General features: G+C 38.0%; 1 protein-coding gene across 1 annotated transcript in view; it reads left to right on the top strand.

The window, feature by feature from the left end:
* LOC125233432 (sodium-dependent nutrient amino acid transporter 1-like) overlaps positions 1–14102 on the top strand; it is a 28676-nt gene extending 14574 nt beyond the window's left edge. The window contains exons 9-14 of the mRNA XM_048139449.1: positions 1633–1819; positions 10297–10473; positions 12055–12154; positions 12478–12645; positions 13273–13367; positions 13767–14102. Of these exons, the coding sequence (XP_047995406.1) occupies positions 1633–1819; positions 10297–10473; positions 12055–12154; positions 12478–12645; positions 13273–13367; positions 13767–13940 (901 nt within the window). The 3' untranslated portion in view covers positions 13941–14102. The remainder of the gene's footprint in view (positions 1–1632; positions 1820–10296; positions 10474–12054; positions 12155–12477; positions 12646–13272; positions 13368–13766) is intronic.
* The last annotated feature ends 10535 nt before the right edge of the window (positions 14103–24637 follow it).

The following is a 24637-nucleotide window of genomic DNA, read 5'->3' as shown; positions in this document are numbered from 1 at the left end:
AATTAAAATAAAACTTCGTCACAGATTGTATACAACTCGCAGAGAGGTAATTATTCATTAGGCATAATATGATATTTTCTTAGACTAACATATCTGTTTACCTCTACTCTTCGAAAACCCCGATGTATAATGATGACTCATAGAAAAAGTATTGTATACAATAGTGATATAATTAAGCTTTTCACTCTCGTACATTACTATTAGGCCACTCAGTAAGCTTCGTGGCCTAAACATGGTACTCTCAACTGCCACGCAATCCATACTAATATTATAAATGCGAAAGTAACTCTGTCTGTCTGTCTGTCTGTCTGTCTGTCTGTCTGTCTGTCTGTCTGTCTGTCTGTCTGTCTGTCTGTTACGCTTTCCCGCTTAAACCACGCAGCCGATTTTGATGAAATTTGGAACAGACAATCTTTAGACCCTGAGACAGAACATAGGCTACTTTTTATTTCGAAAAAAAGGGATGAAGGGGTTGAAAACGAGGTTGAAAGTTTGTATGGGATTTCTTAATTTTAAAAGATAAAACCATGAAACTTTATATTTTAGCACTTGATAAGAAATCATTAAACATATATTTAAAGTCACATACAGGTCGAACGCGATTAATTAACATTATTTTTACCTTTAAAATAAACATGGTGGGAAATAAACATTAACTAAAAGCGGGTAGATTATATTTATTTGTCTACCCCGAACATTTATATAAATTAATATCGGGTAGTTTTGTGTTGTTTACATCTCTGGTGACATTTTGCTGGGACGTCAGTCTTCCGCGACCACGGCCAGTGCAACCTGGCCTAAACGTTGGGAAAAAAGGTAAAAATAATGTTAATTAATCGCGTTCGACCTGTATGTGACTTTAAATATGTGTACAAAGCGCGAGAACTTAAAGTGTTATATCATTAAACATCTTGATAAGGGATAAGGATAGGGATAGGGATAGGGATAGGGATAGGGATAGGGATAGGGATAGGGATAGGGATAGCGATAGGGATAGGGATAGCGATAGGGATAGCGATAGGGATAGCGATAGGGATAGCGATAGCGATAGCGATAGCGTTAGCGTTAGCGATAGCGATAGCGACAGCGACAGCGTTAGCGATAGCGATAGGGATAGGGATACGGATACGGATACGGATACGGATAATATGGGTATCGTTAGAGGGATACGGATAATCGGTCGGCGGTCTCTTACAATCAATGTGCTCTAAGACGATCGTTGTTTGCTTGCTTGAAGATTACGTTTGCGATAAGTATAAGCAAAATGTAAAAAATTGTAAGGGATAATAGAAAAAAGTACTTTTTACCCACCGATCATAGTGTCGAAATACGGGCTATGTGGGATGTTTATAAAGGTTTCCCCAGCGTATATAGAATTACCTACGCTGTGGTCGATGTGTAATATTTCTACAATCATTGCAAGCAAAAGTATTATGTGCAATCGAAATAATCGCAGATAAATATACCTACAGAGAAACCTAAGGATAATGAAAATCTTAATGAATACTTTTATTACGCGGGCGAAGCCGCGGGTAAAAGCTAGTTTGGCAATAATTAACAAATTGACCCGAACGAACATTTTGTCGAATCATGTGTCCTGACCTTCTATGAAAATTCCATGCAACTCCACAGAGACGCCATGATCGTCACAACATTGGATACATTCACGAGTCTCCTGTCCGGTATCACCATCTTCGGCATCCTGGGTAACCTGGCGCATGTGCTGGGCCGAGAGGTGCTGGATGTAGTCGGTGAGGGCGGCACGGGCCTGGCCTTCATATCCTACCCTGATGCTATCGCGAAAACGCCCGTGCCTCAGGTACGGTATACCTATACTGTTTAGTAGCTCATGTATAACACTGGATACCTTTACGAGTCTCCTGTCCGGTATCACCATCTTCGGCACCCTGGGAAACCAGGCGCATGTTCTGGTACGGTATACTAGCTCAGTAGCTCACGAAGTACAGAATGTACCTAGCGAACAAGAAAAGTTATTCAGAGTATAATTTAGGAACGGAAAGGAAATGAGCTGTTTATTAAATAAAATATTTGTATTTAATTTTATAACAATGGCCATGTTGAAAAATAAGGGGTTATGAATATCTCGTATGATAGCTAAATTAATTCTGATGACGTGTTACAGACCGATCAATGGTCTGAGTGGTCTGACCATTTTTGCAGTTTCCCACCTCCACCACGTTTATGAAAATAATAGTGTTAACTATAATTTGTAAGAAAAAAAACCGCCGCCTTTGGGTGAAAGCTACTTGCGAATGTTGGATTAACATGTAGAAATGTGTAGGTATTTTTTTAAAACTGCTTTTAATGCTTTAATTATTTGATGGCAACACAAATGAATATACGTATAACGTTAAGGTTTGAGGAGTTTCCTCAATTCCTCATGAATCCGATTATAAGAAATCAAATCTTGACAAAATTTGACTTGAAAACTCAATATGCTTAACAAACATAACTAAATAACTGTCACTGTTCTGAACTTAAATGCATGCTGTTCTTATAAAAATACCAAAGTCACTATGACAGTGCCGTTCAGATTTGAAGAGTTCGGTTCTGACCATCATCAGCAGTTCGATCCACTGCGCCAAATATCCCTGTTCTGGACGTAAGTGCATGCGGTTCTTATATAAATACCAAAGTCACTATAAGTGTGCCATTCAGATTTAAGGAGTTCGGTTCTGATCATCATCAGCAGTTCCACTGCACCAGATGTCACTGTTCTGGACGAAAGTGCATGCTGTTCTTATAAAAATACCAAAGTCACTATAAGTGTGCCGTTCAGATTTGAGGAGTTCGGTTCTGACCATCATCAGCAGTTCCACTGCACTAAATGTCACTGTTCTGGACGTAAGTGCATGCTGATCTTATAAAAATACCAAAGTCACTATAAGTGTGCCGTTCAGATTTGAGGAGTTTGGTTCTGACCATCATCAGCAGTTCCACTGCACCAAATGTCACTGTTCTGGACGAAAGTGCATGCTGTTCTTATAAAAATACCAAAGTCACTATAAGCGTGCCGTTCAGATTTGAGGAGTTCGGTTCTGACCATCATCAGCAGTTCCACTGAACCAAATGTCACTGTCCTGGACGTAAGTGCATGCTGTTCTTATAAAAATACCAAAGTCACTATAAGTGTGCCGTTCAGATTTGAGGAGTTCGGTTCTGACCATCATCAGCAGTTCCACTACACCAAATGTCACTGTTCTGGACGAAAGTGCATGCTGTTCTTATAAAAATACCAAAGTCACTATAAGCGTGCCGTTCAGATTTGAGGAGTTCGGTTCTGGCCATCATCAGCAGTTCCACTGCACCAAATGTCACTGTTCCGTACCTAAATGCATGCTGTTCCTTTAAAAACACAAAAGTGACTGCACTGTAATCTGCGTTGCTATACACATCAGAGGATTGGGGACCTGCAGCCTTACCACGATCTTTTTAAAAACGATTCAAACGCAGAGCAGTTCAGTTTAGGTGCCTAAACTGAGCGTCTCAATTTGCTACCATGACCTCCAATGTTCAGAGTCGAAACTGAACCGCGTACAAGTGAATGAAAGACCGATATTGTCTTTGGTCCGCAACTGAATCGTTTTGACAAGAAAAGGATGACGCTATAGGAATCGTATAAATCTATCTCGTTTTCCCCTTGTGACGTTTGATCGTTCGAAAACCAGGAACGATTACTAATTTTTAATTTTATTTTATTCTTAAAACTGAAAAAAGAAACATTTAAAATATTTAAATGTAAAATTCACAATAATTACAATGATTTTGTGTAAAATATCGTGTCTTTTTGAACAAAACTATAAATAAATGATAAATATATATATATATATATATATATATATATATATATATATATATATATATATATATATATATATATATATATATATATATAATAACAGTTCGTTAAAGCTTATGTTTAGAACATCGCGCCCTTGACTAGTAGGTAATTAATAATAAAGTTTTTATTTATGTATTTGAAGTGCTGTGCTCGGCTATAGAACTCGCAGTGTTTGGATGATATTTTAACAAATACGTAAGTCATTAGTATTTGTAGGTAGCTCACTCGTGTCTAAATTTAATGTATATCGCTAAGTTATGCTAGACCTAGTTGATTCCTTAGCCATCCTAGGCATAGTTTGTCGCAAGTGTTAACATGACTCCTTGCATATCGACTAAAAAAGGATCAGACTTTTTCTCGCTCTTTTTGATTTGCGTTTTTGCGAAAGTTGCGAGATCATAGGGCACTCTAAAAATGTAAAAACGTGTAGTTAGTTGGAATAGTTGGTCCGTAAATATTACTAAACAAAATCATAAAACTTTATATTTTATTATCGAATCGATAAGGATCGAAAAACCAAAATAATAAATTAATCAGGTGATGAAACTAGCTTTAGTTATATTTTCCATCTCCTACTCCTTATAAAAAACACAAAACTATTTAGTATCGCTAGTGTTACAACAAAGCGATTCAGAATAATGCGGTAAGTGAGTAACTTTTTATCACAGACCAAAACAACAAGACGGCCCTACAGGGCGACTCGCGGTCACCACGCATACGAAAAATAAGGTTTATATAAGTATGAACGCGCGCGACACCGGTCAGTAACTCAGTAGCGCCCAAGCTTACGACCCGCTAACAGTTCCTATGTCCGTTGGAAAAAAAATCAAAAAGAATCAAATTTGGTTTCTAAAATGGTGTCCTGTAGCATTAAGTGGTGTGGCGAATCAACTAACAATTCAACATATAAAAAAGATGGAATAACATTCCACAGGTAAGTCTAATTCATTATTTTGTTGAATATTGTTTATTATCCGCGGAGTTCATTTTATACTGGGTAATATGGTTGTACAGGGCGGCGCCGAAGTATGCCCATCCCTATTCGTCAAGTTGGGAACGCGATATGCTATCCCTTTTACGTAAACGACTAGGGATGGGGGCCATGTTTGTTTATGTCTGTTGCGGGAACTTCGTGCTACCGTTCGTACCATATGGTACCATTTAATGAAATATAAAAGAGAGGTGATTTGTAATTGAGAATAATTATCTAGAATCTGTAGTTTTATTTACTTGGTTGATTAGTTTAGAATAGTTGGTATTCAGTAAGTAGAAATGCATATAGTTTAGTTATTAGTCAGTAGAAGGATTATTTTTGAGGTACTATCACAATAATTACTTAAAACGAAATATTAGCAGTTATTCAAAGTAGGAAAAGACCATGAATGTGAATGTGACATTCTCCTTAACAAACGTCCATGGGCTACGATTGCCACCAACGTTTCACCTTTGACCTGATGATGAACTTGGAAGAAGTGCGAGGGAACTCAGTGTTGGTTTGTGAACGGCATATGTTGTATGGGTTTTTTAGAATCCTCTAGGTGAGCAGTTAGGTCTCCGGTGATGATGAACTTGGAAGAAGTGCGATTTTAGTGTGCATCATCTTCCCGGTGCCCGTGTGGTGACGGGTTAAGAATTTCACCACCCCCTTTCTTCCCGTGGGTGTCGTAGAAGGCGACTGTGGGATATGGGTTAAATTGTGGCGTAGGCGAGAGGCTGGCAACCTGTTACTGCAATGTCACAGTTTCGTTTTCTTTCAACCCCTTATTTGCCAAGAGTGGCACTGAAACCTGAGTAGTTTCATGTGCTCTGCCTACCCCTTCATGGGACACAGGCGTGATTGTATGTATGTTGTATGTATGTATGTACGTCATCTTCATAAAAAAACTAAACTGTGCATTTTTACTTTTTTTTTATACTACGTCGGTGGCAAACAAGCATACGGTCCGCCTGATGGAAAGCGGTCACCGTAACCTATGAACGCACGCAACGCAAACAGTGTCACATGCGCGTTGCCACCCCATTAGAAACGTGTACATTCCCTTTTGCTGTGTTAAGCACACAGCAAAAAGGAGTGTACAAGTTCCAAGGAGGGTTCGGGTTGCCGACGACTCTAAAGGATAATATACGGAACAAGTTAGTTCCGTAAGTCCTCCCGTCATCAGCACACCGCACCCTCGTTGAGCTCTGGCAGCCTTACTCACCGGCAGGAACACAACACTATGAGTAGGGTCTAGTGCTATTTGGCTGCGGTCTTCTGTAAGGCGGAGGTACTACCCCAGTTGGGCTCTGCTCTAGATTCGAGCGAGACGATATCCGCTGTGCTGTGCCCTACCACACAAAGCGGAATATCATTCGCTATGCCCTACCTCCTACTTACGTTTACTAAGTTAAATGATTGATTAGTTTAGAATATTTAGTTGGTAACTAAATAACACTACAGACTCTACAGATTCTAGATAATTATTCACAATTACAAATCTTCTTTCTTTTATATTTCATAAAATGGTAGCACATGGTACGAACGGTAGTACGAAGTTCCCGCAACAGACATAAACTAACATGGCCCCATCCCTAGTCGTTTACGTGAAAGGGATAGCATATCGCATTGTTAACTAGGCAAAAAGATGGACGCGCCGCTCAGTACAACCATATTGACCAGTATAAATGAACTCCGCGGATAATAAACAATATTCAACAAAATAATGAATTTGACTTAACTGTGAAATGTTATTCCATCTTTTTTTATATCTGGAAGTGTTAGAAGACTTGCCACACCACTTTATGCTGCAAGAGACCATTGTTTGCAACCAAATTTAATTATTTAAGATTTTTTCCCGAGCGGACACGAACACTGTTAGCGGGTTGTATACTTGGGCGCTACTGATCGGTGTCGCGCGCGTTCAAACTTTTATACACCTGATTTTTCGTATGCTTGGTGACCGCGAGTCGCCCTGTAAGGGCCGTCTTGTTGGGTTGGTCTGTGGTTTCTTAAAACCCCTTACTCGATGGGGATACGGCATTTCATTACAAAGTTCCTATGACCACGTTTCTGGTCCATCATCAGGTTAGCTCCATAATACCATAATATTGCATTGTCACGTGCCTTACATATGTGTGCAAAATTTCCGCTCAATCGGTTAAAGATATCTGCTTTAAAATTGAGTCGCAAGATTTCACCCGAACAAACTTACATTGTACGTTAAATAAAAGCTTGTAAAAACGCCTAATTTGCGCATTGCTTACCATTACTTGTAGAAAGAATATTTAATCACGAAATAACTATAAATAAGTTTGAAAAACTGCATATAGTATTTTATTTGTTGCAAAACAAATTCGCCACGGTACCGGTACCGGTACCATTGTCTATAATAAACATGTCCCATCCCTAAGGCTACGCGTGAAGGTGCGCCATTATCTGAAACGACCAATGGCAGCACCGTGCGCTCCCGCCTCGCCCCGCAAGGTTTGGTGATTTGCGTCTCGCTCGAACAATATTGCTTCTATTAGGCTTCTATGGGGGTGTTCTGTGCTTTTTATGAATCGCTCAATTTGACATTCCTGCGATTCAGTAAACTGAATCTAAAGGCTCAAGTGGCATGTCATGGTACGAAATACACTTGAGATGAGTGAATGAAACGGCTGGGACGCTTATCGCTCGCTCGATCGAAATTTGATCGCAATAACAACGTCGTGGTAGGAAATAGCGACGCAGTTCAGTTTAGGTCCTAAACTGAATCGCGTTGAGAGATCATGGTAAGGCCCCTGGTGACGTGACTGATGAGCGGAACCGAGGTTCCGCAGGGCAGTGGAATAACAAGTCACGCTTTGTAGATTGAAGATATTTATTAAACTCACATACAAGCAAGTAGTCGTAGCACTTAGGTAGAAATTCAAGGGAACACGTCTGTCCATCAATGCGTCTGGACCAAAAGAGAAAGAGCGAAAAACCAGAGAGCACAGATTATAAATGTTAAGCTTCATTCACACGACATGCAAAGACAGATTGGATTATAAGGGTGGTATACACGCTCCGACTTCCAACACTTCCCCTCACACTTATAAGGCCAAGTAGGTATTTTATGTGTTGGTTCATCCCTGATATAAAGGGCTTGAACTAAATATAATATCAATTATATCAGTTTACATTAATAATAATGCTTGCCCTAAGTAGAGACTATCTCTATCCATATACACATTCGTATAATAGCATGCTTTCACAAAACACAAACACTGACACAATGAATAATGGTACATGCTATTTCTTACGATTGTGCATGTACAAATATGCAAACAAAATAAGGATTACACATAATTATGCAGTACATGCCTAAGTTACATTACTTCAAATTCATACTCCGAATAAATTTAGAATGTTTACACTGACTCAGCGGCTTGGTAAGTACATCAGCTATCATTTCTTCTGTTGGTAAGTACTTTACAGTTAATACATTGTTATGCACTAATTCCTTTATATGGTGATACCTCACATCTATATGCTTAGTGCGTTTATGTGAATATTCTTTACACAGTAAAAGCTTCTTTGAAAGTCAACGGTATGTCTAGATCAGAGTCAGATGCAGCAGTCTGCACGGCCATGGAGCAGTCGGATGTATAATCCGCATACCTTTTGGGTTTTTGTGACCTTGTAGTACGTACAGGGCGCGAAGAATGTACAGCTGGCGCATCAGCTGATGGCAGGGCTTCCCCTTGATGTGACGGTCCCGGCGACAGCACTACAGACTCGCCCGACGAGTCACCAGACCCTGAAGTGGAGCAGCCCCGCTCATACTCGCTTCCCGTACAGAACTCCTCCGAATCTGAAAACACCATGGAATGTTCATTACTTTTCTGTTCACTTATTTGTCTTTTACTAGGGTTACAGATTGGAATGTGTTCATTTTGAATAGATATTGAATTGTCACTAGATTGACTAGAAATTAAATTATCATTACTTTGACTAGGGACTTCAATTACATTATTCTCATTACAAATATAATTATCATTATTCTGACTAGGGATTTCATTAATAGTATTATGACTAGATTTATCACTACAGTGAAATTCAAATTCATAAAACATATTTTCATTGTCAGATTGATTAAAACTTAATTTATCTATATTGTTGTAAAATTTACTTTCTAAAAACACAACATTTCGAGACAGAATCACTTTCTTAGGGTTCAATGGATCCAGAAGCCTGTACCCTTTAGTTGTTTCACTATAACCTACAAAAATGTAAGGTTTGCTTCTAGGATCAAGTTTGCGACGATTTTCTTTAGGTATCAAGGAGTAAGCGATACACCCAAAGACGTGAAGATGCCTGAGATCCGGTACAGAACCAGTCCAGAGCTCTTCAGGAGTCCGTCCTGACAGTGTACTTGTTGGGCTCCTATTTTTCAAATACACAGCAGTCATCACTGCTTCGCCCCAAAAACGCTTACTAAGACCAGCTTCGAAAAGCATGCATCTAGCTTTATCTAAAAGAGTCCTATTCAATCTTTCAGCCACTCCACATTGCTGATGACAGTAAGGAACACTCTTCTGATGAACAATACCTTCTTTGTTAAGAAACTCAGCAAAACTTTTATTACAATATTCAGACCCAAAATCTGTCCGAAGAGTTTTGATTGGCAAACCTAACTGTTTTTCAACTAAATTTTTATAAGTAATAAAATGTTTAATTACCTCCGATTTATGCCGCATGAGGAAGACATGTGACTTCCTGGTGTAGTCGTCAGTGAACGTCAACATGAGCTTCGCACCACCAATGCTGTCCTCCTGAAATGGGCCTGCCACATCGCTATGCACTAATTGCAATGGCATTTGCGCACGTGTAGCCTCGCCCACGGGATACGGCAAGGCAACTTGCTTCCCAAGCAGATAGGTCTCACACTTCGCACCTTCAGATTCCTGAAATTTTATACCAGTTGCAGGATCATCCCTTAAAGCACACATGTTTTTGAAACTTAAGTGGCCTAAACGGGAATGCAAAAGATTGTATGGCAGATTAGAAACAGCTACATTAGCACTCTGTGTATCTTGCCTTTGCAAGAACATGGAAGAATGCACTTCCTGCGAAGTCCCTTTCCTTTGACTACACCCATCCCATTCATATAAACCACATTTTTTTTTTAAACCAATCAGGTACAGGGACATGCTGTAACTTTATTTTTAAGAACTGTATGCTGGTGGTTGGAATAGACAATACTATTATTAATTCAGTAGCAAATTTTAGACATCAGCAGTCCAGTGGGCGTAGTCGAATGCTCAAACGCTTCACGATTCGTTCACGATTCGCTCACGATTCGATCACGATTCGCTCACGATTCGCTCACGATTCGTTCACGATTCGTGAAGCGTTTGTGGGGGTTGAATGCTCTTAGAAACTCAATATAAAATACTTAAATAAAAAAAAACACTTCTGGTACTTGCAGTTGTTCTCCGTGCTGTTCTTCGTGATGATGTCGGTGCTGGGCGTGGGCTCGGCCGTGGCGCTGTTGTCGTCCGTGAACACGGTGCTCATGGATACCTTCCCGCGAGTGCCTACTATCGTCATGTCGGCTTGTTGCTGCACGGTCGGCTTCGCCAGCGGGCTCATCTATGTCACTCCTGTAAGTCTAGTTAAAACATTTATCAATTTATTTTCTTAGATACTTATTAACATAATAGTTACATGACGAAACACATAAAAAAACTACAGAATGCAAAAGAAAAACATTTCTTCATAAACTTAAAAGTAATCCTAAACTATACACAATTCTACCTATTCAAAAAAAACCGGCCAAGAGCGTGTCGGGCCACGCTCAGTGTAGGGTTCCGTAGTTTTCCGTATTTTTCTCAAAAACTACTGAACCTATCAAGTTCAAAACAATTTTCGTAGAAAGTCTTTATAAAGTTCTACATTTGTGATTTTTTCCATATTTTTTAAACATATGGTTCAAAAGTTAGAGGGGGGGGACGCACTTTTTTTTCCTTTAGGAGCGATTATTTCCGAAAATATTAATATTATCAAAAAACGATCTTAGAAAACCCTTATTCATATTTCAATACCTATCCAACAATATATCACACGTGGGGGTTAGAATGAAAAAAAATATCAGCCCCCACTTTATACGTAGGGGGGGTACCCTAATAAAACATTTTTTTCCATTTTTTATTTTTGCACTTTGTTGGCGTGATTGATATACATATTGGTACCAAATTTCAGCTTTCTAGTGCTAACGGTTACTGAGATTATCTGCGGACGGACGGACGGACGGACGGACGGACGGACGGACGGACGGACGGACGGACGGACGGACGGACAGACAGACATGGCGAAACTATAAGGGTTCCTAGTTGACTACGGAACCCTAAAAACGTACCTCGTATCGCCCCCAACTCAAAAGTTCCCATCACGCTTGCAGCGTTTCCGCGTTGACCGCAGTGACCAACCTCTGCGCCACGTATGATCCAGGGCGGGGGTCGAGGTCCCTCTCCTGCAGATGACATCCTAGCTCAGCGAGGAAAGCTTTTGCGATTAGTCGATTACAGACTGGACAGACATACCTAATTTTACAACTATTTATTTAAAAAATAAATCTACTTCAGAGACAAAGGTCGTATCAAAACCAGTGTAACAATGAGGTCAAAATATGTTATTCAAGTATTTATATTATCCAAGTTTAAAAGTGCAGCATTTAGCTTGATAATTATATATAAATATAACCGAATTCATGTGCCCATCACAAGCCAACACAGAGTTCCCTTGCACTTCTATATTCATAGTGCGTACCACAGAACTATATTTAGATAGAAGAAACAAGTTCATCTATTTGTATAGGGGCCGAGCGTGTCAAATTTTGTACTGAAGTTGTTTCTTGCCTGTAATTTTAAATATGTCTCAGGCTCTTGATTGTTCATAATTTTTGTGTTGTTGCAATTGAATATCACGTAACGAGGCATTTTTTATGTTTTGATTGACTTCAACTTACAAAAATTGACGCCCGAAAGCTGCAAGCTGCGATTAAAGACGGACAACTCAGTGGATTTCACTGAGTTCATTTGACACGCTAAGTAGATACGTTTGCTTGATCTATGGTATATATGACATCTGTGGTGCGTACCTACAGACGAACTCTATGCATAGTACGTAGTAGTAAGTTAAGTACCTATTTTGTTGTGGGAAAATAATTCATAAGTTTTGATTTCAGGGTGGTCAATGGGTGTTAGAGCTTGTAGATCACTTTGGCGGAACGTTCTTAATCCTGTTCACTGGTATTGCTGAAATTGTCGGAGTCATCTGGATTTACGGTAAGTATAGATTAGATATTTTAATTATAATTTACAACGAGCCAAAATGCCTATCGATGTTTTCAATTTTGGAGTCTGTCTATTCCAAGTAGATGTCTGCCCGAGAAACGAACGAATTCGAATGTAAAATAATTTTAATTTTGGTCTGATTATGGCGTCATAGAGTTTATAAATGAGCTCAGCGGTTGACTAGTAGCGAATACTTTAAGGAGATTAGTCCGACATTTGTGCCTTGCTTAGTTGTACTTATATATTTTAAGTTTGCATGCATATTTTGTTTACCACCGTATATATACTACTATTACTACTACTATATTCCATAGGTCTGGAGAACCTGTGCCTCGACATCGAGTTCATGCTGGGCCTGAAGACCAGCGTCTACTGGCGGTGGTGCTGGGGCATCATCGCTCCTGCCATGATGATAATAGTCTTCATATACGCCTTAGTAACTAATAATTTCGGCGGTGATGCCTTCCCGGATGTTGCGATCGGTAAGCTTTTTAAAGCTTTTTTTTTTGTTCAAGTAAAGCCACAGTTCAAGTTTACAAAACAAAATACTGTGTGAATGATACCCTCCCGCCAGATAGAACAAAGAACTCTTGCGCCGGTTACGGAACCGAAGTACCTAAAATGTGTCTTTTATCACATCTCGGACACTGGCGATCAAATATATGAAAGAGGCGTTCCTAGCACATATTCTAAGCTCGTGTAGGTGAACGCGTACCATGCTTGTATGAGTGAGATATGACAGGTCGACTGTTCGCGCTTTTGCCAGGCGGTAACTGTGAAGTAACCGAGCGGGGGTGGGCGGCACTTTCAGCGGGGAGCGGGAGTGGCCATACTGTACGATAGTACTCTTTAGGGCCCATTTAGACGGTACGAGAACTCGCATACGAGTTTTATTACATTGCGGTATTTGATGGCTGTGCAAAATTGTATGTACCCTCAACATCCCGCAATGTAACTAAAATCGCATACGAGTTCGCACGCCGTCTAAATCAGGTCTTATTATACTGTGCTTTTACTAAGATGCAGAAATCAATAAGGCTATCGTGCCAAGCCAACAATGCACTCGACCAATAAATAATAAATAATATTTCATTACCTATTTTTTTCAGCAATGGGATTTGTCATTCTTGCCCTTGGCATACTACTGATTCCCATCTTCATTGCTGTAACAATGTTCAAGTACAGAACTGGAAACTTGACACAGGTACGTTTACACGTTTAGGTAGGTAACATAATACACGTTTCTTGTCATCGTTTATATTAGGCTTTTAACAGTATACAGCTACGTTAACATATTACACTAGAGCGAGAAGTGGTTCATTATAATTATGTCAGGTCTAAACTTCGGAGGGCCATCTGTACTGAAAAACATCGTACGATACACGTGCGAAAAGAAAATTCGTAACTCGTGTCGATTTAAAACACTCCCTAATTTTTACTTTAAGTTATCGCCAACCTAAATTTAGCCTATATACATTACCTATGTACATATTAATGTAGATAAAAATATGTAGCTATACAACTGTAAAGAATTAGGCATTTAAATACGAGTGTTTTGTCATTATACACCAGTCACTTAAATATCTATTATTACGTTTTACAGACGGTCAAACTAGCCTTCACTAAAAAGCCGTCCTGGGGCCCAGCCAACAAGGACACGAAGCAAGAGTGGGCCCTCTTCAAAGCGGATGCCAAGCAGGCGAGACAGAAACGCACCACATCCAAGGTCAAACACATAGGCCTCAGCTTATTAGGCTCCTACAGGAGAGGAGTGTAATTAATAGGTATATGTAGTTTGTTAATTGGATATTGTACTCATAATTTTAGAACAAAACGGGACTTAATCGCGTAAACACTTCCATTTATATTTGGCCCGACGTTTCGAACATCACATGTTCGTGGTCACGGGTAGACTGGCGAGGAATAGCATCAACATCTTCTAGCCGCCGATCTTCTAGCCGAAGAAGAAATTCCCTGTCCCTCATTTTGGTTGAAATTTCGATGCTTCCTAATTTCAATCGCTTCACGTACTTTTCTGCTGTAGAACAGACGTTCCGTTGATAGAATCGAGCTCCATAGTCCCAAAATTCTATCAACGGAACGTCTGTTCTACAGCAGAAAAGTACGTGAAGCGATTGAAATTAGGAAGCATCGAAATTTCAACCAAAATGAGGGACAGGGAATTTCTTCTTCGTGGAATCCAGTGATTAGCAAATGTAAGCGTGAAAAAACACCGAGGAACACACCGGCTGATGTCGTGAGTGTTGTGTGTAGGCAAAGTGACAACCCTAGCGCAAAAGTGAATAATCAAGAACAAGTGCGGGTAGTTCGAGAAACTCGCGCGGCTAGAAGATGTTGATGCAATTCCTCGCCAGTCTACCCGTGACAACGAACATAATGTGATGTTCGAAACGTCGGGCCAAATATAAATGTAAGTGTTTACGCGATTAAGTCCCGTTTTGTTCTAAAATTATGAGTGCAAATCGTGTTAGTCTAAATCAATATATTGGATATTGTACATATGAAAAAGATTAATTAAAATCATAAGCGATATTATTGTTTTGATATTGTTGCCTGTCCTTTAGCCGCTAATTTTGAAGGTGGGGAAGGTGGGGTTTTGAAATGAACACAAACATTTTGTCGCCACGTACTGTAACTAGACGACTGCATACAAGGTGCTCGCGAGGAACCCGCATAACTTGAACCACGCGTTTCTGAGGCCAAAAGAAAGAAAAAATGTTATATGAATTTTAAAATTTTTCGCAAAACAAATTTTTTTTTGTTTTTTTTTTTACTTTTTTGTACGTATTTTCACATATAAAGTAATTTTTATCCATGAAGTTGGCAATTAAAATAAGTTTTTAATTTATTTTTCTAAAAACCAAATTTTTTGGAAGTTTTTCTTGTCACATTTTGACATCTATCAATGAATACTGTGAGACTATGCTCCACAACTGCGCATCAGCGCCGTTAAGAAGACCTTTTCTGAGTAACAATACGGAAATGTTTTTTTTTTAATTGGCAATAACTCTGAAACTAGACGAAATCTAGAAAAGGGTATATGACATTTTAGTCTTAAATGTGACCAAGAATATGCCGTTAAAGTTATATGGGTTCCTCGCGAGCACCTTGTATAGCTATTATAAATAAGAATCATTATAAAAAACAAATTGTTTGAATTTTGGTTTGCATTGATGATTGAATACAACATTCTATCTATTTATTCGTATGATAGTACTTAACCTTTTGCTATCGGATTCTTTGCAACTGTCGAGTGAATTAAAGGTTTACAGAGGGTAATTATGATTTATCATTAGCATATCACCCTTTGATATTATCGCCATCTCTAAGCAAATACTAAATATTAAGAACAATACTGGGTAACGTAGGGAGACGGCGATAACGAACGAAGTTATCGAACGGGCGAGCGATTGTAAAAGAAATCTACTAGATGGCGCTGGTTCAAAAGTAAACCTTAAAGTGACCATCTTACAACTTATTACCGAACGGTTCGTTGTATAACTAGGTATAAACAAAACTATCTCTGTCCCACTTTTAATCAGGTGCGACCGACACACACTGCCACATCAGACACCTGTGTGTCCAGTGTGTCCCATATTTGTTCCATTCTTGGAAGAGATTGTGTCCGAGTTTTTTTTTTTTCAATTACTACGTAATGTAAACCTTAAAGCGAACGTCTTACGATTTCTTACCGAACGGTTCGTTGCTTAACTAGGTATAAAAATAATTATCTCTGTCCCTCTTTAAATCAGGTGCGACACACACCTGCCACATCAGACACCTGTGTGTCCCATTCTTGGAAGAGATTGTGTCCGAGTTTAGTCAGACTTATGTCTATGTCTATGTCTATGTTAGCGGCAAGATCGATTTAATATTGGACTGACAAAAGCGTACCCCTGAAATGTATGGGCCTTTTAGGCTTTAAACTAGATGCAGCTGTTCATCTGTGCACGCTGTTCGCAGCCTGAAGTGGCCAAAATCATATTATCCCTAAATATTTTTGCGTGTGTTTATTTATGCTTTATCAGCAGTGATCGGGGATTTGGATGCCACACGGGGTGAATGACCTCAATCATTATGCTAGTATGCATATGCCGCGGGATTCCAGGCTTCATGTGGTTAAATTAAGGACAGTTTTTTTATCATATTATTATTGTATTACGTATTGATCGTGAATATATTGCTGTTACGGGTCAATATTTTAAATACGACATCAAATCATCAATGTTCAATGTTATTATTTCTGAATTATTTTTTCTTAATTAGTTTAGAATAGGTCTCATTTGCATAAAATATGTGATTTATACAAAAAATCATTTTACTGTCATCCAAAAATATTAAACGGAAACATATTACATACCAAGTCCATCATCAAGCTTACTTCACGTGGTAGTTTCCGATAGGAAATGCAGTAGTTACTTAAGAAAATACCGAAATAACTACAACGTGTTTCCGGTATCACTCAAAACCTCAGACACCCCAACAGATTTTTATTTTTTTAAATTCATCTAGAGTATTCATCTTTTAATCTGATGGTTACTTTTTTTTTAAATTGAATTTTTAGATTTTTGTACAGCTCTACTTGACTTTTAGCTCTATACTCAATAAAATAATTGCTAACTACCATAATAAACCATAAAACTATTTATTTGTGTACGTTACTGCAACGACATAAGGTTTACCAATAGACAGCTAAGATGTTGTAACTAAACCTCCGCTCACCTTACTTATTTACTTACTTACTTGACTAATCAACAGTATAGCTAACCCCCCTTTAAATATACCCCGTAAATTTGGCCTTGTGATCATCTAGCGTGAATAAGTAGAACCCTTCGATGTGATCCGCAATAACCCAGATCCTTTAATGAGTATCAGCTGTATTTTTGACTAATTTTTAAAATTTTATTTATTTATATTTTAAAGAAGAATAAAGGTTAATGTAGCATAATAATATAGTGTTATAGAAGAGTATTTTACCAGATTTAGGCCTAGAAAGTTATATGTGAGAAAATTAATAACGTGATGAAGGAATCTTAGAATAAAAGTTAGTGAGTGAAACATACATGAAATAAATATTAAAAAATATTTTGGTAATCATCCGCTACGCCTTATTAGTGGTCCCGGCTTGGGCAAGGGCTTGCGATACGGTATGGGACCCCTGACCTGATCAAACCACTTTATCAGGATCCTAAGCAAGTAAGCCTGAAGGGCTATCTATCTACAAACTAACCCCTTTTTTATTTTGTTTCTTTTCCCTAGCTAAACCCCCCTTTTCCCCAATACTGCTAATAGACCATAACTTCTCGATCTTTCTAATGTTTCAACGAAACACCGAGTAGTCGCTAACTTTTATGAGAACTAAGTAAGTCTACTAACTTTTCTAAGTTTTTGACTTTCCATCAGTGGACGGCGCTCGCATGCCACTGGGCCCTATAACAAACTTATGCTTTTTATTCCAAAGAATAGTTTGTTTCCCTAACCAACTTGATAGAATTTACCTTGAAAACCAGTTAGCAACACCAAGTGTCCCGCAGCCACACCGAAAAATCAGAAATTGCTACCACAATTATTAATTTCACTCAAATAAATTAAGTAATAAAAGTTTTTATAAATTACCAGTTTTACCACATATTTTAAGATAGTAAACACCACATTTAAAGTCCATTAAAACCATAGTAGTAATAGTTAAATTATTTCTCCACAATACACGTTGACCAATTATAATTTAAGACCAATCATAATAGAACTCTACTTTCATAGAAATAGTGTGTGACTCTACCCTAATCCTATTGTTTTTCCTACTCTAACATATCTGAAACACAGACCCTCACTTACCATAGATCTTGTGTTCAGAATATGTACAAGTGTATCCCTACTAGAACTGTACAGTTCAGCCAGCGAAGCTGAGATAGGCAACCTATAGGCTTGAGTTCTGATCCCCCCCTCTGCTTTTGCCCGCGGGCTAGGGTAGCAGAGAGTAGATCGCCCTATCCGTGTATATATCCAGTATTCTAGGACACACCAGTACCAGCCACATGGGAGACCCAGCTGCGATCAAACTTTACTTAGATATGGATCAATCACAACCGAAATCCCCAGCGACCAACGCCAGCATGGACCAGAGCACCGAGTAAATAAATATATATATATATAGGACCCCAGCCTCAAATACTGCCGACTTCAGTGAGCAAGGATTACTCCTAATGTCTTTCGTCAATCGTGAAAGTCCTCACTTCCATCTAACAGTTGGACTCTTTGAGACCGGTGAGAAAGTACGCCTTTTGTAAGTAAATAAGGCGCCCAAGCCCTCCACTTGGAACAAAAAGACCCCTAAACGCCTCTTATTTGACACCGTAAGGGAAGAAGCGCCTAGCCGGACAACAGTCTGTCACAAACAATGATCTGGCTTACAACTTTCACAAAATAACCCCATAGAAAATTATTAAATTCAATTTTACTGACCAACTAAACAAACGAATGAAGTTTCCTTTACGTGCTATAATCTAAGCTTAGTTTTGCAAGAATTACTCCCTACAAAACCAAACACAGACTTATCTCCAAGCACCAGCCATACATCGACCCAGTCTTTGTATTGCTTAACGGCACTCATGAAACAAAGCACAGAAAACTTCACTATACACATCAATTTAAATGTAACACTACACTATAAATAGAACACTAAAATAACCCCACAACTGACAGTAAAGCAATTCCACTACAGGTCCAAGTCCAACTGTACGACGATATTGTCCCCGCACAATCAAACAAAGACACAATTTCAAAGTTTACAATCACTTAGAATAATTTCCAAGTAAAAACAAACAGAGAAATAATAGCAGAACAACTTCACTCACCAGTATAACACACGAAAGCCAGAGACACTGTTAGTCTTGTGGATATTGTAAGAATGACGCGCGTCGGCTCGCTCCGACCCTTTTATAGATAAAAATGAGCGACAAAAGAGCTACAAAAGAGCGACAAAAGGGCTACAAAAGGGCTACAAAAGAGCGACAAAAAGGCTACAAAAGAGCGACTGGCTACAAAAGAGCGACAAAAGAGCTACAAAAGAGCGACAAAAGGGCTACAAAAGGGCTACAAAAGAGCGACAAAAGAGCGACAAAAGGGCTACAAAAGGGCTACAAAAGAGCTACAAAAGGGCTACAAAAGGGCTACAAAAGAGCGACAAAAGGGCTACAAAAGAGCTACAAAAGAGCGACAAAAGGGCTACAAAAGGGCTACAAAAGGGCTACAAAAGAGCGACAAAAGGGCTACAAAAGGGCTACAAAAGAGCGCCAAAAGAGCGACAAAAGGGCTACAAAAGGGCTACAAAAGAGCTACAAAAGGGCTACAAAAGGGCTACAAAAGGGCTACAAAAGAGCGACAAAAGAGCTACTGGCGACAAATAACAATGGATAGCCGCTAAATTACACTTATAAGAAAAAGGTCGTAACTGTTTTGTTTACTAAGTCGTACGCCTTAGGCATTAATGTCCAAGACATCTCAGCATGTACGTTTTTGCTTCTCAACAGTAACATCTGCATGACTGCACGTGTTCCAAAGTGATATAGGAATAATTTTATTGATACCTAGTTAAGCGACGAAGAGTTATGTATTGCGGTTAGTATAGGTATGCAGATATTTTTTTGTTAAAGGGTTTTAATTAGATTTGTAGATCAAATACGCAGTAAAATATCATTTTTGTTTCTAAATGCTACATTAAACACATCCAGAAAGTATACTACTAATCATTATGAACTTTTATGACCTGTGATTGAAATCAAGACATAATATCGGAACGTTACGCAGCTGACAACTGTCAGTGTCAGTATTCCGTCCATGTGAACGTAGCTTGTTGATAAATAAGCTTTTCCAGCCTGTTTTGCATCAAATAATAGTGAATTTGATGAGTGAAAACGTGACTATACATGTGATAAAGCTTCAAAGATATTATTCGTCAAAATATCCAATGAAACCCCAAAGGAAATATGTACCAAAAAGTTGGTCAAGGAAAAGTTGATTCGCCGTAAGTTTTATATGTAATAACGAGTCCATTTCCTCGTCATAGACGCTTGTTCTGTTACAACTCGCCCCCGATTGGATTTCTTTTATAAAATACAAAGTGGTTTGTAAAAAAATCCAATCTCACTTAGCAAAAGAAGCAATAAAATTGAATAAAAGAATAAAAGAAAAATATTTCTAGATCAGTCGGAAATATCCCCCCATTTCTAATCGTGTGGTGTGTTTTCCAATACTATGCGACTGCTAGCGACTCAGTTTTGAAATCAGCTCATCTGAATCTCGACAATGAACCATGATAACTCTTTTCCCAGAGTCCACGCACCGCCAGGGATACCAGGTTGTGAATCTGATAGGTCCTATTAACCCGTTCTTGCTAGCTCGTTCCCCGGTCGCGGCGAATATTCATTCCATCCACACTGTTGGACCGGAATAATTATCGTAATAATTTCAACGAGTTCACAATAACTTCCCACGCAATTACGAAGAAACCTTTAGAGCTCTCATTATAAGTCCAGAGCCTTCAATCTCCATTGTCGGAACTCAAACCAATGTCTCTACCTAATCACTCCAGCCACATGTTTTGGCGCATGTCTCATACTTGAATAAAATATACCGACTTAAAGTTTGCTGGGGTGTTTTTTTTTTTATAAAACAAACCTTAAATGACATAAGCATGTACCTCAACTCGGTACCATATCATGATCAAATGAAGAAATGATTTGATGATACTAAACTTCACATATTTGAACACATAACAAGGAACCAAATATTGAAAAGAGCCTCGTTCTCACTAGACGGTTATCGGCCCTTAAATATGTCGATTGTCAAATACATCCCATTCAAGATGAGGTGTGTGGTTTTCGTATGGGTCTTATTACCTTGTGTAGTAGTAGTCACAAAAAACTACCCTTGAAATGGGTCGAATCCATTGGATTTTAACCTAACCAATAAGAATTTTATGACTAATGTGTTCCCAAAATTCCCCCCCTTGTTTGTTCCCGCAAATTCTGACCAAACTAGTTTTGACTACTTTCCAGCGCTGTCTGTCTGTATCAATCCACTCATTCCATAAAAAAAACATTCGAGACAACCTTCATATCTTACATCCATCATATCCAGCCATTCAATCTATCAAAACATTCATACATCTATAAGCATTCATCACCTCTAAATTATACACATACACTCGTTCATTCCTCCTCAATTACGCTTTCACTCGATTGTTTACAGAAAGCCAAAGCTTTTAAAAGTAGTCAAAATAAAGAATAAAAATAGAAATAGAAACTAGATAATAATTTTAAAAGTTTACCTATCCCATTTTACCCTTCTCTACCCTGGCTCGAAGACAAAGAAAATTTTATTTTATTTATAAGAGGTCCTACGTTCATCATTTATAAAGTAATTACTATTTAAAGTATTTGATTTTATAAAGTATTTACTAACCGCAAACCATTGGACAACATGTGAAACCTTGATCATAATCTCATCTGCTACAAAATTGTATGACGATCAAGCATACCAACTTAAGAACAATGACAGTTTGAGTATTGTCGCCAATAGAACACCTTTTGGCGGAGATATATGTTATCTATGGTTAAATTATTTTCTCTAATCTATCTCATGTTTACCGCTAAACCGCTTTGTCCGCGAAAAAATTACAGATCTATTTATGTATGGACCATTTTAGCGCTATACTGCCTACAACATGAATCTGTAATAACTTAAAACAAATGTTTTCCATTTAATATTTCAAATGTGGTCCGAAGAATAAACTTTCAGATCAATGTAAAATATGTTTGTGTCACTAAGTGAGTTTTAATTTTTATAACCTATAAATTCGTTAGAAAATCAGGCGAAAACGCGTTATTTTAATTCATTGCAATAAGTGTTAGGTGTACAGTAGACTTAGTAAAATCTAGCCTAGTGCAATGTGCAATGGACGTAAATAAACTGGATACTTAACTTTACAGCAAAGGTAAGCTTTTTGTTTTTACTCTTCAATCTGTCATGAAACACGAAACTCCTGAATACACCTCGTTTAAAGAGTAAACATCAAAAATATATTTTCAAATATTTTACTTGACCAAGGCTACCTAACTGTACTTGGAATTTATAAAATTTTTGCGGTTCCAAACAATGAAATGACTTAATTATTTTTCTGAGGCAAAGATAAAGATTGACGTTGGATTGGACACTTAAATAAAATTATGTAGACTGAAAATCTAGACTTAATATAAATATTGTTCTTGTTACAATGGGTTTAAACAATGTATGTATTAATTTTCAGTATATAAAATGGGCAATCAACACCGAACAACAGCTGTCGGTAAATTGCTAGCAGATTGGGAAATTTTTCCAGAGTGTCCTCTATGGACTGCTCTCTGTCTTAACGCTATCTCCAAGTAAGTACAAAATCATAGCCACTAAAAAGCTACTTTTAAACTTAATTAACCCTACTTAGTGAGTAAAACGACTCGGCAGGAAATCTTACATGACTTAGAAAAATGGGTATGGTAGGTCCTTTTTAGGGTTCCGTAGCCAAAATGGCAAAAACGGAACCCTTATAGTTTCGTCATGTCCGTCTGTCCGTCTGTCCGTCTGTCCGTCTGTCCGTCTGTCACAGCCGATTTACTCGGAAACTATAAGTACTACAGTGATGAAATTTGATGGGAATATGTGTTGTATGAACCGCTACAAAATTATGACACTAAATAGTAAAAAAAAAGAATTGGGGTGGGGCCCCCATACATGTAACTGAGGGATGAAAATTTTTTTTTCGATGTACATACCCGTGTGGGGTATCAATGGAAAGGTCTTTTAAAATGATATAAAGTTTTCTAAAAAACATTTTTCTTAAAGTGAACGGTTTTTGAGATATCAGCTCTCAAAGTCGTAAAAAGTATGTCCCCCCCCTCTATTTTTATAACTACGGGGTATAAAATTCTAAAAAAAATAGAGGTGATGCATGCTAATTAACTCTTTCAACGATTTTTGGTTTGATCAAAGTATCTCTTATAGTTTTTGAGATAGGTTGATTTAACTGTAATTTTGGTTAAGTTATTGTGCTTACACTGAAAACGATGGCTGAACCTTATAAGATAGATCAAAAAATATACTACAGTATTGTACACCTTTAAAAATCCGCGATGATATAAAATCTTTATAATGTAGGTACTTTTTACGAGAAATATTAGCTTATTCAAGCAATACGCCATTAATCCTTATCCAGTAATGTACCTTAAATACATTGTGCATTTGATAAAGTTTAATATTACAAATGTGATTGTTGAGTAATAATAGGTTAAACATATCCATCGAACCAATATTTTTAAAACGCGTTAATCCCATAGATTATTATTACATCGATTCAAGAAGATCGGTCGCTCGCTGCGCTGCAGCGCGTGAGTTGCGGGCGTGGTCTCGCGCGGGGGCGGGGATAAGATAGCTAACCGCGTCGACCCGAACGGGCAGACACGTGAGGGCAGACGTCGTTGTCACTTGTGCGCGCTAAGAGAATTTCATCGTTCCCATTTACTTCTTTCGCAAGTCGAATTTGGCGTTGAGACTTTTTAATATTGAATTGTACCTATTATAAAAAATAAGTAAGTAGGTATACTGGTTTAATAGGTGCTATTAAACCGGTCACGTACTAATAAATCCCCCAATAATATAAATTCATTTGTTTTTGGTGCAAATTTTAGTGTTTCGTAGCAGGTTTTTAAAATTTCTAAAGCTTATTGTATATCATCTAACAATGGATACTTTAGATAATACGTTTTCCTACATTCTGAATTATAATAACTATATCGAAGATGATGTGGTTACATCTCCTAAAAGCTACTTAGAGCAATCAAGTAGTGTTTCTGGACACATTGAAGGAGTCTCATTGGAGTATGATAATAAGAGATTATTTGCAATATACAGATCACCTAGGTGCTCCAATAATACCTTAAAAGAATTTATGAACAAATATATATTTAATGAACATTCTATGCCTACACTAATTTTTGGAGATTTTAACGAAGATTTCCTCAAACAAAACTACATACATAAATTTATGCAGAATGCGGGATATACACCTCTTCTCCAAAATTGTATAACCACTAGAGGTGAAACTCACCTGGATAATATATTTGGTAATTTTAATTGTGAAGCTGGTGTATATACTTCTTTATTCAGTTATCACAAGCCGATTTGGGCACGCCTATAGCACGGAATATTTATAAATACATATATACACTCTAAAAAATGAAGACCAACTAAGAGCAGTTTTCTCTTAGTTGACGTTAAGTTAATCACTACAATTACGATCTTATATAATTCAAATAAAGCTGCTTACTAAAAACAACAAGGGAATGTATGATTGAACTAATTACTTAGGTGTTTTGTTATTCCTAACCATTGTACACCTTGAATCAATTATTAACTTGTTAG

Source organism: Leguminivora glycinivorella, chromosome 14, assembly GCF_023078275.1.
Source record: "Leguminivora glycinivorella isolate SPB_JAAS2020 chromosome 14, LegGlyc_1.1, whole genome shotgun sequence".
NCBI classification, from domain to species: domain Eukaryota; kingdom Metazoa; phylum Arthropoda; class Insecta; order Lepidoptera; family Tortricidae; genus Leguminivora; species Leguminivora glycinivorella.
The sequence above is the reverse complement of the archived record's forward strand: the minus strand, read 5'-3'. Positions and strand labels throughout refer to the sequence as shown.